Raw genomic sequence first — 20,082 nt, 5'->3', positions numbered from 1 at the left:
AAACAAATGTTTAAAAAATAATTTGTGTGACAGATAATTGTTTTGTTTTGTAATTCCTGGCTAGTTTGGTAGGACATTTTTATTTGACATACCACTTCACCTGCATTTCCTTTTGTTTTTGGTGAAATAGTAGAACATTGTTAGACTCTTGCTCTTTTCAAATTTTCTTGGTGGGTGATATCATTTACTGTGTTCTTCTTATATACTTTTGCATACTTCTTCAATCATGTATAATTTTTGTCCAATCTTTTACTTTTTGTGTTGTGGTTAGCCTCACATCATTTAGGTAGTCATGTTATGTGAACAGTGCCGAATTGAGTACAAAACACTTTGGGTCTGAATTATATTTATATACTGGAGGAATGATTTATACCGTTACAAGTGCCAGAGTAAGTACTAAACTAAAGGAGATAGTATTACTGTTAACAGTCCCGGAGTAAGTACCACACTAGAGGAGATAGTACTACCATTAACAGTACCGGAGTAAAAACCACACTAGAGGAGATAGTACTACCTTTAACAGTACTGGAGTAAGTACCACACTAGAGGAGATAGTGTACTACCTTTAACAGTACTGGAGTTAGTACCACACTAGAGGAGATAGTACCACCATTAACAGTACTGGAATTAGTACCACACTAGAGGAGATAGTACTACCATTAACAGTACTGGAGTAAGTACCACACTAGAGGAGATATAGTGTACTACCATTAACAGTACTGGAGTAAGTACCACACTGGAGGAGATAGTGTACTACCATTAACAGTACTGGAGTAAGTACCCTCCTAGAGGAGATAGTACTACCATTAACAGTACCAGAGTAAGTACCACACTAGAGGAGATAGTACCACCATTAACAGTACTGGAGTAAGTACCACACTGGAGGAGATAGTGTACCACCATTAACAGTACTGGAGTAAGTACCACACTGGAGGAGATAGTGTACCACCATTAACAGTACTGGAGTAAGTACCACACTGGAGGAGATAGTGTACCACCATTAACAGTACTGGAGTAAGTACCACACTGGAGGAGATAGTGTACTACCTTTAACAGTACTGGAGTTAGTACCACACTAGAGGAGATAGTGTACTACCATCAACAGTACCGGAGTAAGTACCACACTAGAGGAGATAGTGTACTACCATTAACAGGACTGGAGTAAGTACCACACTAGAGGAGACAGTGTACTACCATTAACAGTACCGGAGTAAGTACCACACTAGAGGAGATAGTGTACTACCATTAACAGTACTAGAGTTAGTACCACACTAGAGGAGATAGTACAACCATTAACAGTACCGGAGTAAGTACCACACTAGAGGAGATAGTACTACCATTAACAGTACTGGAGTAAGTACCACCCTAGAGGAGATAGTACCACCATTAACAGTACCGGAGTAAGTACCACACTAGAGGAGATAGTACTACCATTAACAGTACTGGAGTAAGTACCACCCTAGAGGAGATAGTACCACCATTAACAGTACCGGAGTAAGTACCACACTAGAGGAGATAGTGTTCTACCTTTAACAGTACCCGAGTAAGTACCACACTAGAGGAGATAGTGTACTACCATTAACAGTACTAGAGTTAGTACCACACTAGAGGAGATAGTACCACCATTAACAGTACTGGAGTAAGTACCACACTAGAGGAGACAGTGTACTACCATTAACAGTACCGGAGTAAGTACCTCACTAGAGGAGATAGTGTTCTACCATTAACAGTACTAGAGTTAGTACCACACTAGAGGAGATAGTACTACCATTAACAGTACTGGAGTAAGTACCACACTAGAGGAGATAGTACCACCATTAACAGTACCGGAGTAAGTACCACACTAGAGGAGATAGTGTACCACCATTAACAGTACTGGAGTAAGTACAACACTAGAGGAGATAGTACCACCATTAACAGTACCGGAGTAAGTACCACACTAGAGGAGATAGTGTTCTACCTTTAACAGTACCCGAGTAAGTACCACACTAGAGGAGATAGTGTACTACCATTAACAGTACTGGAATAAGTACCACACTAGAGGAGATAGTACTACTGTTAAGTGTGAGAGTGAGTTCCAACACTTGAGAAGACAAAATAATTACCACATCAAACTCAAACACTCACCGTGTCACTCAGTAAAGGAAACAGGCAGCTGAGAGATTAAGAACACTACTGGATTTCCCCCAATAACTTGTGCAAGACGTAATTGTTTAACTTGTCGTAGAATTCTCTGTAGGACTTTAGTCTGACGTCACAGCAGAAAGCTACACCAATAACTGACAAGTTTACAGCCCTCTGCCTATATATGCTATATTTTTGTCCGCTAATTTCTCTAGAAATAGAAGCAGACCTGTTTGGCTACATTTAGGGGCATTTTGTTAAATGCAGCTTGGAGTAGGTGACACACTTTAATGTTGAAAGTTTGTCTTGTTTTTAGTTTTCCTTCAATAATAACTGTTACTTGATTTTCACCACACGCAGTGGGGTGGGACTAGACTGCGATCAGCTGTATCAGGGGGACCAGACTGCGATCAGCTTTGTCAGGAGGGACAAGGCTTTCACCACTATAAACTGTCCTCGGTTTTTTTCCAGTCTTTACAATGATGAGAAATCCTTAGAATTTAATCAAGCTGTCAACTTCCCTGAACATGAAATTGTTTTTTTAGACGAGACTGATAAATAGTCTGACCTGCTCATGTTTGGTATTACAATTGGATTGATCGTTTTGCAGTCGTGACTATTCGTCAAAGGGTTTTGATAAAACAGGAAACAGTTGAACCATTAATCTGTAATTACAATTTGCTCTGCCTGATAATGTGTCACAATGCCATGTTCAGGGAGATATATTTGATGTACATCAGTCACCTTCTTGGTTCATGCTGGATGGACTTTCCCTTTAGACCAAAGGGTAGAACGTCAAACTGTGAAGTCAGGGCTAGGTCCCTGGGAAGTATCACATCATTCTGTTTACAGTGTCTGGCCCTCCATGTAGTGACAGGGAGATATTCAAGCTCGGGGTCGAAGTGGCTTTCAGGTTGCACCACATTACAGGGGGCAAAATAGTGAGGCAGATTTTAATTGTACATACATGATATGATCATGTTTGCCTGCAGCTTTGCATCAGAGAGGATTTTATTTTTTATCTCAGTTAATAGAGCAGCACACTTGAAAATCAGAAACTGCTGGTACTGTCCTGATTAGGGTAAAAAGTAGCGTTACCTCTATCCAAGTGGTGATTTTCTAACCCCCAAACATTAGTTGTACCTGTGACCCAATTTCTCAAAGACTGTCCTTATACAATATGGAACTAAGTATCTCGGGGTACAGAATCTTTGAAATTAATCAAATATACCTCCAATTATAAAATTTATGCAGAACCATTAGTCTCTCCTGTCATATTTTATTAAGAACAATGCAATTATGGGCAAAATTGTTTTAAAAGAGGCAGCTACAGTGGTCCAAAACAAAATAATTGAAATACATATACATGTTGTATCTACCAAAAAACAACAAACTGGACAAATGAGACACGAAAACAAAGAAAAAACAACATCTGGATTATCAGACACCTAAACAAAATTGTGTGGGAAGAAACATCTGGGATAGGTCATACAAAAAGCAGGACACACACATCATCGTATCAAAGAGGGAGTGATAATGTCTCTACAGAACGTTTGTATTGTAACCCTGGTGATAACACCCTGCCCTCTCTGTCAGTCTCTACAGAACTTTTGTATTGTAACCCTGGTGATAACACCCTGCCCTCTCTGTCAGAGTCTCTACAAAACTTTTATATTTTAATCCTTGTGATAGCACCCTGCCCTCTCTGTCAGTCTCTACAGAACTTTTGTATTGTAATCCTTGTGATAGCACCCTCCCCTCACTGTCAGATTACACTCAAAGAATCTCTTAAAGTATAATTTTGTACTTTAACTTCCTCACCTGACATGAAACATTAAAGGAAAATAAGACAATTATCCTCCTCAAAAAAACAAACAATGTTAGTGCAATCTGCTTAATGTGTTTAGCATTTGGCTCTGATTGATCTTGAAAGTTTGGGCAACTGGAGAATTTGTACCAAAAAATATGAAAACCACAAGGGAACAAACCCGTATGCTTTCTCCACGAGTTTCAAACACCACAAGTGTGTATCACTAACCTCTTGGCCGACATTGTCAACAGCATGAGGGAACAAGCTTAAGGTACACATCACCTTTATTATCATTTTAGATTTTAAGTTGCCAATGCGGAAGCGCTGGTAAGGCGGTAAATTATCTTTGGCGTAATGTGGCGGCCGCAATATTCAGTTGTACCTTTCAAACCCCTGCGGAGTCTTGGCGAAATGGAAGGAAGCATTTTTGACATGTGTTAACGTACCAGATGAGTTATCAAATGCACTTTTGCTGTTTTTGAATCTGCTTGGAGAACAAACGATGCCACAATGATTCTGTAGTACTGTCATTAGTATGATGGCATCAAAATCATTAGGAATTTGAAAGACAAAACCTTTATACCCTGGACACTTTATCCTGTGATCATTGACCCGAACAAGAGGCACTGATTTAGAGGGAACGGTTTTATTGTATCTCAATACCATGAGTGAAGATTTCAGGGTTGATAACCTTTTGTTACAGCTCTTCATTTTTTGTTATCTACATATCAAATGTTGCAGTGTTTGGTCAAGTCACAGGGGAGGCTTGTTATTACATCATCCATCTTGGGAAGTCAAAGTATTTTGTCTAAAAACTTGAAATATATGGATTTGAAAATTGTCATCCATAAAGTTTTGAAGAATCTTCATATGGACATTATTGGTACCCAGTACCTAACTTTCTATCAACTTCGACATGAAAATACTATCAATGTCGAAAACTACCATGTTTGTCTACCATCATTGTCTAAAACTACTATGTTTGTTATAAACAGTTTACAATTAGCTGTAACTTTAGATTTGTTTCAAACATCCTATCCTATCATTTCTGTCTTATTTGGTTTATTTGTGAATTTCAGTAAATGGATTGTTTGTTGTTACTGTTGCATGTGTTAATGTTGTTATTGTGTAATCTGTTATCATTCTTTGTACATTTTCTCAAGAAATAAAGTAAATAACTACAACTGAAAAGGCCAATTTAGTTTGTGCTGTGGTTTGGTGCCCATTTTTCAGTGAGCATTAATCTTTTATCTTTAAACAACGTTTTCTGAAGAACCAAAAGTTTTGTGTCATGATATTTGACCTGAAGCATGCTTCGATAAAGGGTTATCAAATATGTTCGAATAGATTATTTTGACCTAGCTACTTTCAAGATCACGGGGTACATATTTATTGAACAACTTCCTCTGAATGACCAACAGGCCTATACAGTTATTGTATTCAGCCTTTATCCTGCCTGGGTGAAGGACCATCAAGGTTCTAATATTTGATCATGATGTACTTTCAAAATTGCATGAGTAAAATAAGTAAACAAAGATCTATAAGTGAAGAGTAAATTATTTAGCTCAATGTTAATTTTGTTGAATAAATTAGACAATAGATGATAGCAGTGTATAAATGAAAAACAGGTGAGTGATACAGACCCAATGGGCCCCTTGTTGTGTAAAACTCTCTATCAAGATACTTTTCTTGGGAACAAACCCTATCAACTGAAAAATTATGTTTGGTTTATCTGAAGATTCTGGATTGTTTAAGTTTCTCCAGTAAATATATTCAGTACAAGGGCTAGAAATATACTTTTATTTGATTCTTTTTGTTATAATTGTTTTTGTGTCAAATGTAGATTTTCCGCTGTAAATGTTTTATTTAATCACGAAATTTACATTTCTATTTATTTGTGGTAAACTTACAGGTGTCCTGTTCCTATTTTGTAGATACATATTGTTGGCCATCCTACATTCTAGATCAGAAAATGCCCATTTATTATCCTGAGTTGTAACATTGAAATAATTACTGTTTTAGATCAAAATTCAAATTAAATACAAAAACAAGGAAATAAAAAAAATCAATACAGAAATGTCAATCTTCACAAGAAATTTTGTTTTAAAAGCTTATTTCTAATTAACATGACAGTAGAAAGAGCTTGATCTACCCACATCTATTTCCAATGGATACATATTATAGTTGTTAGCGAATCTGTACTGTAAAAGAGTCTATGTGATCCAGACTACAAATAGATATCAGGCAGAGAAGATCGCCCTCTATCTGTAGTGTTAAAGAGTCTATGTGATCCAGACTACAAATAGATATCAGGCAGAAAAGATCGCCCTCTATCTCTAGTCTTAAAGAGTCCATGTGATACAGACTACAAATATATATCAGGCAGAGAAAATTGTCCTCTATCTCTAGTGTAAAAGAGTCCATGTGATACAGACTACAAATATATATCAAGTAGAAAAGATTGCCCTCTATCTCTAGTCTTAAAGAGTCCATGTGATACAGACTACAAATATATATCAGGCAGAGAAGATTGTCCTCTATCTGTAGTGTTAAAGAGTCCGTGTGATCCAGACTACAAATATATATTTGCAGGCAGAGAAGATTTCCTTCTATATGTAGTGTTAAAGAGTCCATGTGATCCAGACTACAAATAGATATTTGCAAGCAGAGAAGATCACTCGCTATCTGTAGTGTTAAAGAGTCTATGTGATCCAGACTACAAATAGATATCAGGCAGAGAAGATCGCCCTCTATCTGTAGTGTTAAAGAGTCTTTGTGATCCAGGCTACAAATAGATATAAGGCAGAGAAGATTGTCCTCTATCTGTAGTTCTAAAGAGTCCATGTGATGCAGACTACAAATAGATATCAGGCAGAGAAGATCACCCTCTATCTCTAGTGTAAAAGAGTCCATGTGATCCAGACTACAAATATATATCAGGCAGAGAAGATCGCCCTCTATTAAAGTGTCCATGTGATCCAGACTAGAAATAGATATTTGCAGGCAGAGAAGATCGCCCTCTATCTGTAGTGTTAAAGAGTCCATGTGATCCAGACTACAAATAGATATCAAGCAGAGAAGATTGCCCTCTATCTGTAGTGTTAAAGAGTCCATGTTATCCAGACTACAAATAGATATCAGGCAGAGAAGATTGCCCTCTCTCAGTAGACCCATTTATTGATATAACACATTTTATTTGAAAAGGGAAATTGAAAAAGAATTACAATCAAATTGATATTGTGTGTAAAGAAGGAAGCATTGGTATATTGGTGTGGGAAATCAAATAGTATTGATGTAACATCTGAGCAGGAAATGAGCAATAATTAAAGCAGGATTAAAGGTACATCTGATAACGTTCGCAAGCAATTAAAGCTGACTTATTACATTTACTGTAGATCAATTTAGAAGAATAAAGCTTTAAATCTTTATTTCTTGTTGAAGTTGGACATTTTTATTTAAAAGTTTTTATCAACTTAAGAGAAGGTATATACTTGTTTTATGGGGAGCTGCTATGTAATATGTATTTTAATGTGGTATTGGTAGCTGCAGGACTATTGGCCCTGTGTGCCAATACTAAATCATGACAGCAGGATCAGGATCACACTTCCTTCATTAAATGTGCAGGTATATGGAGCAATCGATGATTAGTCTGGCCAGGTCGTAGCTCACCTGTGCGGTGTAAATCATGAGGGATTACAACGAGGAAGTGTTAATTAACACACCAATTTCTAGTTTGACTTAATTAACCCCAGTGTTAAATAAACCCAACGAGGATATCAGATGCACATCTTGGAGTGTCAATACTCTGGCACAGTTCCTAAATATTATAAAAAAATCAGCCCACATGAATACAGCGTGAAATGTTACCCCAACTCACAGGGGACCTTCTCCCCCAATCAAACGGAGGTGGACAGACACGATGTTTGTTCAAACATAACAAATAATTCATTTCATTGTTCCAGTGAAAAAAGCCTAGAGAAAGATAGTAATCTTATCCTGTTCACACAGCTGATTGTGTAGACCATGCATGATATATTTCTATCACACGATTCCAGATGGGAACTATTTTCATTATTTGATTGATTCCTAGTGTAAGTTTCAGAGACCACATTGTTATTCTTATCCGCTATCATTTACAGCAAAGTTCTTCAATCTGAGCAAAAACGTAAGCTATGGAGAAAAAAAGTAATTTGTAGTTTGCGTGTCATCTTTGCTAGTAATCTGAATGAATTCCGGTATCCGTGGGTTTTATGTTAGGCTATTGTCCTCCAGCACTCCAATGATACTGATAGTGACATAAGTGATCGATAGGTGTTCTTTAATTCCCGGATTGATGGCGTGCAATGTGCTGTGGAAATTAAACTTGCATGACCATACAGGTGTCAAGTCGATTCTGAATTAAGAAGTGGCTAACAAAACAAAAAAATCCTACAGATTTGATCATACTGACTTGTCTTGCTTTAAAGCTGATACACACACTTCGGACCAGTTCACTGAGCAATGCTAATATTAAAAAGGATATTAAGAAGTTATCTTGGCCATTTAGATGTATCAGAGTGTCAGTGAATAGAAGTCTGTACATTTTAATTAACACACAAATACACTGTTCACATCAAATTTAGCATTAACAATAATACAGCTTAAGGATGTCTGTCCTGCTTCAGGCAAAACTCTGGAGAACTCCATAGTAGATTTATATATAAACAGTTTTCTCCCCTTAATTTTGCTTGAGCTATAAATACTGCTGATGAGGTAGCACAGTTGGTTGGAATGATTATAATGTGATACAGGGTTCATTGAATTGAATCTGGTTACTTCACAATTTTACTCCCAGAAGACTGTTGTTAGTTTTTTGGCCTTTTTTTTATCTTTATTCATCCCACAGATGGTAGACTATTCAAATCACCCTTTGACTGTGGTCCATCATCCATCAATCCTTAAACAAGTCTTGTTAGCGCTATTACTCAGAGAGTACTAGAGGGATCTGTTTCAAATTTCGCATGACTGTACATGGTTCCCAGTTACACATGTCAAAAATGGCCATCTTGAATTTTTAGAATAAAACTTTGTTAGTGCTTTTCCTCAGAAAGTACTGAATCTTTCTCAAATTTCACATGAGTTTTTTTGTGGTTCCTAGTTATGCATATCAAATTTTGGGACTGATAGGAAAACCTTGACAGCTAAGGTGACCATCTTTAATTTTGAAAGTTAAAGTTTATTTAGTGCTAATTCTTCGAAAGTACTGGAGGGAAGTTTTTGAAAATTCACATGTAGGTTCCCCATGGTTTTTACTTATGCATATTGATTTTTGGGGTTGAAGAGTAAAGCAGGATGGCCATCTTGAATTTTGACAGTTCAATTTTGTTATCACTATTTCTCAAGAAACACTGGACAGATCTTTATCAAATTCCGTATTTTGATTTTCATAGATTCTTAGGTGTATGTGTCATTTTGAAGCCGATTAGAAAAACAAGAATGGTCACCAGGCAGCAATCTTGGATTATGACAATAATAGTTTGTTGTCACTATTTCCAAAGAAGTACTTGACAGATCTTTCCTAATTTCACAAGGTTCCCCTTGTTTCCTATTGCGTACTGAACTAGTAAATAGGCCAAATGACAACCTGACTTTGAAAGAACATTGTCATACACAGCAATATGAAGCTTTAATCAAAAGTTACCAGGAGGACTGAGGACCATTTACTGTTACATGACTATATCCCAGTGATTATAGAAAAAACATCAATCTTTACATTGAACCTATGAAGATGGTACGATGGTAGGCATCAAGATCTCCTTGGGATCTCTTGAGGTGTTTTTTTAATTTCCACAAGATATGGGTTCATCTCTGAAATACTTGAATAAAGCTTTAATAAAATAGTTTTCAATTCACAAAGTTACAGTTTTTGTTAAAGGGGTTCCTAATATGATTTCAATATTACAAATACATACAAAGTAAAAAAAAGCTCCAAGTAGTTGATAAGAGTATTTGTCCTATTTTTATTAACACATCATGATTTTGTTTTGAATCTAGACATATTTCTGATGATCAAATTCAATGTTGAGCCATAAACCTCCTAAATAATTTCATTTTGCTCTCTCAAAGGATGCATATAATAGGCGAGAAAAGGTTTGTATCACTATAATGTACTTTATAATACGGGGTGCATGTGTACTGACCATTCTATATCAGTAACTATGCAAGACATTTACAATAGTGAAAATGTGTTGGGTCTTTTCCTTTGATCTATATATCACATTTAATTTGACTTTAATTCAATAATTATGATCAAATAGGCCTTAATAGGACATGTATTTAAAGCTAGGCTGGTATGACCTTGAAAAAAGCTAATGGAAACCTACTTTGATAGCAGAGGATGAAAGATAATTCCATTTCGATCCGAGCTCTTAATTGTGTATTAAATTTCATTGCTGCACATTTATTTTTTTACTAGTAATTACAAAGAATAAACTCATATTTTTGTGCCATGAGTAATAACACATTTAATTAAACTAGATGTTTTATTTTTGTTTTAGTATTCAAAATGAATTTTTTTAAAAGGTATTATTTTACTATTTTCTGAAATTTTATCAACGTCTGATTGTGATAGGTGGACTGTGCAGATGGCTCTGTATATAGTATAGGGTGTCTGTATATTATAGGGTGACAGTGTAGTATAGGGTGACTGTGTAGTATAGGGTGACTGTAGTATAGGGTGACAGTGTATTATAGGGTGACAGTGTAGTATAGGGTGACAATGTAGTATAGGGTGTCTGTGTAGTATAGGGTGTCTGTATATTATAGGGTGACAGTGTAGTATAGGGTGACTGTGTAGTATAGGGTGTCTGTGTATTATAGGGTGTCTGTATTTTATAGGGTGACAGTGTAGTATAGGGTGACAATGTAGTATAGGGTGACAGTGTAGTATAGGGTGACTGTGTAGTATAAGGTGACTGTGTAGTATAGGGTGACTGTGTAGTATAGGGTGTCTGTATATTATAGGGTGACAGTGTAGTATAGGGTGACTGTGTATTATAGGGGCGTCCTACCATATAGGGTGACTTTGTAGTATAGGGTGACTGTGTATTATAGGGTGTCTGTGTATTATAGGGTGACTGTGTATTATAGGGTGTCAGTGTATTATAGGGTGACAGTGTAGTATAGGGTGACTATGTTTTTATGTTGGTGCTGGCTGTATATCAGTCATGTATGTAAATGTGATACATATATCATGTTTTATTCAATCAAACATGAACTTAAGTTGCTGTCGTCATCACTATTGTAATTTCAGTCTATAAAATTGCATTAGAAGTCATTATCTTTTACAAGATAATGCTTTTAAGCCTCCTGGGGTGTTTAATGTTTTGTAATAGTTAGGTACACCAGTTCAAAGTTGGTTGGACATTTTTTATTTATTTTTATGATTCCATAGAGAGAGGAGTTGAGAACACTAAAGTTAGATCTTTGTAGGTTTTTCTGTTGTCATAGAAATATCAGTCATTGTGAAAATTGGGAAAAATTTACTTCTATTTTAATCGGATGTTAAATACTACAATGACTGACCTAACAGTTTATATTATAACAAGCGTGGATTTTTATATTCCCTGTGCATAACCTTGAAGAGTTAACCTTCAGGTAAGTTGAATGGTTTAACATTAAACGTTAAAGCTCATTCCACCCACAAAGACTCTCAACCTTCGTGTTTTGAGTTGTAAGACGCCTGCGTTCAAATAACATTACTGCTTTAATAAAACAAGAATGCAAAGAAACAACAGTGTCGGTGTTGCCTATAATTTATTGCAGTCAGGCAATGTCCATGGAAAACCCTTAAACTACTTTATTTTTTATTTATTTTTCTTTCTAAATAAGAATGTGGTTCATTTTGTGAGTTTTTCATTACTCAAGGTCACTGGAATACTAAACTGATGGAAGCAATGGAAGAGCTACTGAGGCCACCAATAGTTTAAGTCTGAACTTTCAAGGCCACCAATAGTTTAAGTCTGAACTTTCAAGGCCACCAATTGTTTAAGTCTTTACTCTCAAGGCCACCAATTGTTTAAGTCTGAACTCTCAAGGCCACCAATAGTTTAAGTCTGAACTTTCAAGGCCACCAATAGTTTAAGTCTGAACTTTCAAGGCCACCAATAGTTTAAGTCTGAACTCTCAAGGCCACCAATAGTTTAAGTCTGAACTCTCAAGGCCACCAATAGTTTTAAGTCTGAACTCTCAAGGCCAATTTGTAACAGATTCATTTATTTATTTTATTATTCCATAGGAAGGGAATTGAATTGATATTTTTTTCTGATTGAAAGTCTTGTCTATGTTTTATGACAGAATGAATGTATTAGCTTTAATGTGGGACCAAGAATATTGTATAGTTTAGTGGATAATAGATAATACACCAAGGAAAACAAAAACAAGCCGAGTTTCCACCCTGGTTTGATGAAAACATAGAAAACTGTAACTGTATCGGACCATAAATTTATCATCAGTACCAGAGAAAGATATCCTGCCCTGTTTTTCTGTGTAAATTACTTGGGGATTAACAAACAGTGTATACTATTTGGTGCTACTTGAATCCTGTTTCTCTGACAGTAAACGAGATTTAAACAAAAAGACAGAAAGCATTTGCTACAGTCTGTTCAATACCCGGGTAAGTGGATACCTTACTCCAGCTATTCACCCTGAAAAGTCTGCATCCTCTGTATACCTCTCTGTTAATGTCACAGAAATTAAATTATTTCTTAGAAACGTTATCGATCTTTACATATGTATTAAGGGTTATCAAGTTTAAAGCCAGCATTTTCAGAATGGGAAGTTCATATAACTGTCTTTTTTGTGTTACTAATACAAGAAGATTTTTATTTTCTCTGCAGTGAGTCTTCACATTCCCAGAAAAGATCCAAGAAACGGCGCCGCCGGCGTTCACCCAGTTCAAGCTCTGACAGTAGATCTGCGAGCCCATTAGACAGCGACAGGTAGGCCTAACTACAGCACCACATAACATAACTAACCTACAGTTACTTCCCCTTTTTATAGCATTTTATGATTACCTCCCTTTATTACACAATAATAATAGTGATAATAATTTGAGGTTTTTATATAATGCTTTATCACAACCTAGTTCTTAGGTCATCTCTAAGCGGTTCACAAATTATTATCCGTGGTTATAGGACCTTTGCAACCAGCCTTCATCTTTCTCAACTCCCTGGGGAGCATACAGACAAAGCTGCCATTTTGGCGCTCACAGCAAGCATTCATCAATTCTAGCACTGCCCAACCACGTACTCATTTACAGTTTATTAGACTGGAACAAGCGGGATAAAGTAACTAGCTCAATGATACAACACATACAGTGCCGTGACTCGAACCCGCAACCCTTCGGTCACGAGCCCGGCGTCCTACCACTAGACTACTATGTAATACAAACGTTTACATAATACTCTATAGATGTATTTGGCAAAGTTACAGATAGACTGGTCTGTTTTTCCGTCTCATTTTTTTTTATAACCTTTTTAATTTAGTCAGTTAAAATGTGAAAGCTTTAATGCGCCAAAACGACACAACCAGGATAATTTTTATGTGCAGATTTTTAAACATATGCATGAATTGCATCCGTATTATTTATAGTGTATTAGATAGTGTGATTGTCTAATCATGACCGTTCCACAACAATTGGCCCTACTTAAACAATTCTATTGAAAATTGTTCACTTAAAAGTCATTTTAGTGTGACCTTAAAAAATCTACTCTTTATATAGAATTTTTTTGAAATAAGTAATATGAAGATTCAAAGCTGCAAGCTTGTTATTATTAGGCTTAATCATTATAATTTCGAGGTTTAAATTACACCTGTACAATTTTTTAAGTTAAATTAAGATATTTCATAAAACGATAATTTTTCCGTTAATGGTTTTCAGTACTGTAATTGTAAATCAGAATCACACATGCATTTTATCAAGGTTGAATAGGACAAAGCAACACTTTGAATTGAATGAGAAGGCCTTATTTGTAGAGGGAAATGTGGCAGAAACATGGGCTGTCAAGAAAAAAATAATGGTAATTGTTAGTCCAAACATTTAGGCAGGAGCTGCAAGAACTACCCAGACATTGTTGAGTAGGAACCACGTATACACGATGGATGACATGCTGTGTGATTTCATGATTTCTCAAAGTGGTGAAAATAGTGAAACATAGCTCAAGGGTGGAAATTCTGTCAGTAATTCTGAAAGTTTGTTGTCCGAGTCTTGATTACTATTTTTGAATCATGAAGGTTAATCTGTCTGCTCTGAAAATTGATTGATTTAGCTCTCAAATACAAGCAATACAAACTACATGTAAGAGTCAGTTTTAAGCATAAAATGTAACCAGATTTCTTTGTAAAATCCTAATATCATACTGATGGGGGGGGGGGGGGGGAATTCACATACCTGGCTACATATAAACCAAAGGTTAAATTTTGAGCTGGAAAATGGTAAACATAAAATGTTTTCATTTAGACATCTGAGCTATAGTAGCACTGTTTGTGTTACCTGAGGGATTAGACATCTGAGCTATAGTAGCACTGTATGTGTTACCTGAGGGATTAGACATCTGAGCTATAGTAGCATTATATGTGTTACCTGAGGGATTAGACATCTGAGCTATTGTAGCACTGTTTGTGTTACCTGAGGGATTAGACATCTGAGCTATAACAGCACTATATGTGTTATCTGAGGGATTAGACATCTGAGCAATAGCAGCACTATATGTGTTACCTGAGGGATTAGACATCTGAGCGATAGTAGCACTATATGTGTTACCTGAGGGATTAGACATCTGACCTATTGTAGCACTGTTTGTGTTACCTGAGGGATTAGACATCTGAGCTCTAGCAGCACTATATGTGTTACCTGAGGGATTAGAAATCTGAGCTATAGTAGCATTATATGTGTTACCTGAGGGATTATACATCTGAGCTATAGCAGCACTATATGTGTTATCTGAGGGATTAGACATCTGAGCAATAGCAGCACTATATGTGTTACCTGAGGGATTAGACATCTGAGCTATAACAGCACTATATGTGTTATCTGAGGGATTAGACATCTGAGCTATAGTAGCACTATATGTGTTACCTGAGGATTAGATATCTGAGCTATAGTAGCACTATATGTGTTACCTGAGGGATTAGACATCTGAGCTATAACAGCACTATATGTGTTATCTGAGGGATTGGACATCTGAGCTATAGTAGCACTATGTGTGTTACCTGAGGTATTAGATATCTGAGCTATAGTAGTACTATGTGTGTTACCTGAGGGATTAGACATCTGAGCTATGGTAGCACTATGTGTGTTACCTGAGGGATTAGACATCTGAGTTATAGTAGCACTATATGTGTTACCTGAGGATTAGACATCTGGGCTATAGTAGCACTATATGTGTTACCTGAGGGATTAGACATCTGAGCTATAGTAGCACTATGTGTGTTACCTGAGGGATTAGATATCTGAGCTATAGTAGTACTATGTGTGTTACCTGAGGGATTAGACATCTGAGCTATAGTAGCACTATATGTGTTACCTGAGGATTAGATATCTGAGCTATAGTAGCACTATATGTGTTACCTGACGGATGTTTGAGACAAGACACATGTTTTTGGTGTAGCTTCATCATCGTAAACAAAGAAAGTACCATTTATATCTATTTACTACCAATTCACCTGAAATCGATTTATCACCAATCTTGTTTCTGTGACGAGGTAGTTCCTCTTTATTAGGGTCATTTATGTGTACCATTTTGAGATGACCTCCGTCAGTACTCCAGTGACCAATTCACAGCTTATCAATCCATTCATGTTCTCTCTTGGGATCGTCACAGCAAAAGTATCATTAGATATCTAAGAAAAACGACAGACGGTCTCGCATCCGTTTTAGTGGCATTATCTCCCTTGATCATAAAATATTATAATGCTTCACCGTAGAAAACCTATTTGTATACCCCAGCGTATACAGAACGGGAAATAAAAGGATTAATGTTTCAGTGATGTTGTACCTGGATGCAGCTGTAAGTAGAGTGTTTGTACTTCCTACGGGCCTCGGCTTACATTATGTACAGCTTACGTCATTATTGACTTTCAATAGATGTAACAAATTTGGTTACAACTTCAATTTTTCGCTGAATTAAGTCTGTCTCAAAAATATGTCATGGATTTTTTGTGATCAAATTAATCTCAATGGTAGTATTGATAATAAACAGCGTTGGATAGAGGAATAAAATTGAGTTTGGTATTAGAGTTATCTCCCTTTAATAGTATGTACTATTTGACAAATTATTTCCATGATTTTTTCTTGGAGTTACCTCCCATGAAGGTATTATAACTGTTATTTGTGTTAGAGTTAAGGTTGTATGTTACCTTACTCATAACACCTGTGATTTTTGTTAGACTTAAGGTTATATGCTCCCTTACATATTACACCTGTGATCTGTTTTAGAGTTAAAGTTGTATTTTTCATTACACATTATACCTGTGATTTAAATGTAGGAGTATTTTCCCTTCCAAATCTTTTAATAGCTGTAATTTTCTTGCTAAGCATACGGGTGTTTCCCATAGGGGCATACAGTAAAACCCAACTTACTCGAACTCGCATAACTGGGATACCCCCCTAGTCCTCGAATAGTTTGCTTGGTCCCGACCGTGTTCTTATATATGTTCTTTGTAAATTAACCTATGATTACTCAAACAGACATTGCTCAAATACCAAGTATTCCTCAAACTCTGATTTATCCCCGACCACTCAAAACCTTCTATCATCTACTATCAGTGATACTTACAGTGCTCATACTGTCTGTAGTCCCACCTGATTAAAATATGACGATGTCGGTCGAACCTCGGTTTTGTCGAATACCATGTATTCCTCAAACTATTGATCTGGACCCTACGAGTTCAAGTTAGTGGGGGTTTTACTGTATATCATTAGGCTAAAGTACAAATCACAGGTGTTTCCCATAGGAGCATATATCATTAGGCTAAAGTACAAGCCACAGGTGGTTTTTTATAGGGTATGTATCATAAGCATGAAATATAAATCACAGATTTTTCCCATAGGGGCAAATATCATTAGGTTAAAGTACAAATCACAGGTGTTTTCCCATAGGGGCAAATATCATTACCTGGTAGGTTAAAGTACAAATCACAGGTGTTTCCCATAGAAGCATATGATGTCTGAGTAGTCGGTAATGTTAGTGGGTATCGCACTTGCTTTTCATAAGAAGCCAGGGTTCAATTCTATGATTGGACATGAAAAGGTATTGGCTACTTGCCCTCTGGTTTTCTCACACATTAAGACTTGTTGTACACTTCCATGTCAAATGACAAGAGCTCTTTTTGAAAATCAAAGTTACATGGTATTGGGTTTTCATTGTTTTGTTTTTGTATCAATATTGGAAAAGGGACACGGTTCCTTGCAAAAAGACATTAAGAAAGAGATTATGTTTGCAGGTAGCTTTCAAGGATTTTTTGTATATGAGTCAGCCGAGTCTGATCATCAGATGATGTGTGTAACACCAGCAGCAGTCTTTGACATCTCAGTACAGTATATTAATACCCACTAATAGGATTGTCCAGTTCTTAGGGTACAAATGTGGTACTAGACTTGTGATTTTGTCAGGCTTGGGAGACAGTTTCCCACCCAAATATTCAAGTTGTTGCCAGTTACTGACCAGTAAACCTATATCTGGCTCTGAGTCATATTTCCATGGGGAGCATTGGGCTTTGTTAAATAATTACCCACATTGTATTTTATCAGAGGGGTCGGATAATATTGTATATGTGTAGGTGTGGGAGAGAGCAGTATAAAGTAGTAAGTCCCTATTCGATGAGGAAGAAAATATATCTCCCATTCCTGGCAGTGACCAGTCTTGTTTCTCTATATTTGAACTCTTTGCTAACATATACTGTTAAGACAACTGATCGAGTCTATGACTTCTGCATGAAGTCAGTAAAACAAATTAATACGTCAAAATTACAACCAAATCCTTAACCCTCCTACACTGCCAGGAATGGGAGGTATAACTGTTGTAGCCTGTATGACCTCCCATTAACATAAACATCTAGAACAAGAGGGCATACACAAAAATAAAGAAAAAACATTGTAAATTAGAATTTAGGAAACATTCATTTGGCTACAGATCTAGAACTGTTGATATATGGAACAGTCTTCCTGAGGTGGTCATGCAGGCTACAACAATTAGAGAGACTGAAATAAGCTCGGACTATCTTTGGAAACGTCTTGAACTGAAATTTAAATACCTAGCTAGCTGCAAATCTGACAACGGGAGTGATTTTTGGATAAAAATTGTTATATTAAATGATATGGACGTAGAGGCAAGTACAGTGGAATCTGTATTAAGCGACCACCCAAGGGAAATGAAAAAAAATAGTCGTTTAATAAAAGTGGTCGTTTAATAAAGTTTGATAATATTTTTTACAGAATTACACAACCGACTATAACCAAATGACCCCTTATTCAGACAACTGTAAACAGACCACCGCCCCAAGTGCGCATTTACACATGTATGTAAGGATAGTTTAAAACAGCATCGTTCAACAGATCAGGTGAATAACTAAACAATAGTCGAGTAATGATAATGACAGTAAACAAACAACGAAGAGTGTTTGAGAAGAATTCTCATTTCAGTCAGAACAAACGATTGCCAGAGACTTTTTGAAGTTCTCAACCTCAACTGAGTTTTCGGTAATTACCGTGATTTGAATGAAAACCTGCCAGTATACTACATCCAATCAGATGGAAGATATCGTAGGGTTAAAGGTTACGTTACCTAGCAGGAGACCCGTGCAATCAAAATTGTTTTGCTCAACTGCGATTAATATCAGTCAGTAGGCCTATTTTCACTGCTAAATCAACAATATTGACAGTAAGAAAAATGAATTTTTATTTGTTTCTGCACATCAATGAATTTATTGTAAGTTTGGAAATTGTTGTTGCAAAACTTGTTCACTGAACTTGGTGAAAAGATCGTTAAGTAGCCCTTCGTCAAATGTTGTGACGGTCGCAAATTTGGAGTTACACAACTATTTCAGCGACTGTTTGGTATATATTCGTCAAACATGGTCGCTGAAATGTATCAAATGTGGTCGTTAAACGTAATTTTGGTGTCAGTATTGGGTGGTCCCTGGTTGCGTTGGACAGATGAGATGGTCGCTTAAAACAGTTAAATTACATAGTAAAAACGGTCAGGAGGAATGAAAAGTGATCGCATAAAACAGATGGTTGTTTAATGCAGATGGTCGGTTGAGCAGATTCGACTGTAATTGCATGTGTCCATCATCTGTCCTATAAAATCCTATTACATCCCATTCCTGGCAGTGTAGCTATATATGCAGGAGGATCAAGGATTTGGTTGCAATTGTGACGTCATAAAAGAAAGTATTAATTTGTTAAGGAGAAGTCATAAACTGAATAGGTTGTCTTAACATTATGTCAGCAAAGAGTTCAAATAAAGAGAAACAAGGCTGTTCAAGCCTGATATTACTAATTATATCCTTAACAGATTCACCCCTAAAGTCACATTTGAACCTTAACAAATCAAAGACTGGGCAAGTCAAGTTTCGAAATATAGGCCAGTGGGAAATGAGTTAAAGTAATGTGTAGGTAAATAATAACTTCACTGTATATATCTACGCCAACTGTTGGTTAGGTTGGATGCTTCAGGTTGCTATTACTGTAATAATCACACCTCAGACCCCGTACATATGTGGAGATGGTCAGATGGTGTGTCTAGCTCTGTAGGTGGCTGTCAGCAATGACCGTGTCAGTTGTCTCCTCTCCATTCCTCCTTTCTCAACACCAGCATTCTTTGTCAGTTGTCTGTCTATTGAATTTTCTTCATATTCTCGAACTCTTCATAAAATGACCAGTCATGGTGCTTTCTAAGACCCAGGCCCATTTGAACCGCATTTGATGTCAATAGTCCATTGATTATAGCACTATAACTAAGAGGTAATGTTGTTCTAGCTGGTTTGTTCTACAAGATATATTCAAACACGTTAAGTGTTGGAGACAATTTACTCTCACAACGCTCAGGATAAAATATATCATTATGGTTGTGTGTCCATAATTACATGTATGGTATGGGGGGGGGGGG

General features: G+C 36.6%; 1 protein-coding gene across 6 annotated transcripts in view; it reads left to right on the top strand.

Moving 5' to 3' along the window:
• Positions 1 to 20,082, top strand: part of LOC110445852 (serine/arginine repetitive matrix protein 2-like) — a 213,613-nt gene that overhangs the window by 155,687 nt on the left and 37,844 nt on the right. For all 6 annotated transcript variants that reach the window (XM_021490675.1, XM_021490677.1, XM_021490672.1 and 3 more), the window contains one exon: positions 12,811 to 12,912. In XM_021490675.1, the coding sequence (XP_021346350.1) occupies positions 12,811 to 12,912 (102 nt within the window). The remainder of the gene's footprint in view (positions 1 to 12,810; positions 12,913 to 20,082) is intronic.

The sequence above is a fragment of the Mizuhopecten yessoensis genome, unplaced genomic scaffold (genome assembly GCF_002113885.1).
Source record: "Mizuhopecten yessoensis strain PY_sf001 unplaced genomic scaffold, ASM211388v2 scaffold2383, whole genome shotgun sequence".
Lineage (NCBI taxonomy): Eukaryota > Metazoa > Mollusca > Bivalvia > Pectinida > Pectinidae > Mizuhopecten > Mizuhopecten yessoensis.
This window is presented reverse-complemented; position numbering and strand designations above follow the sequence as displayed.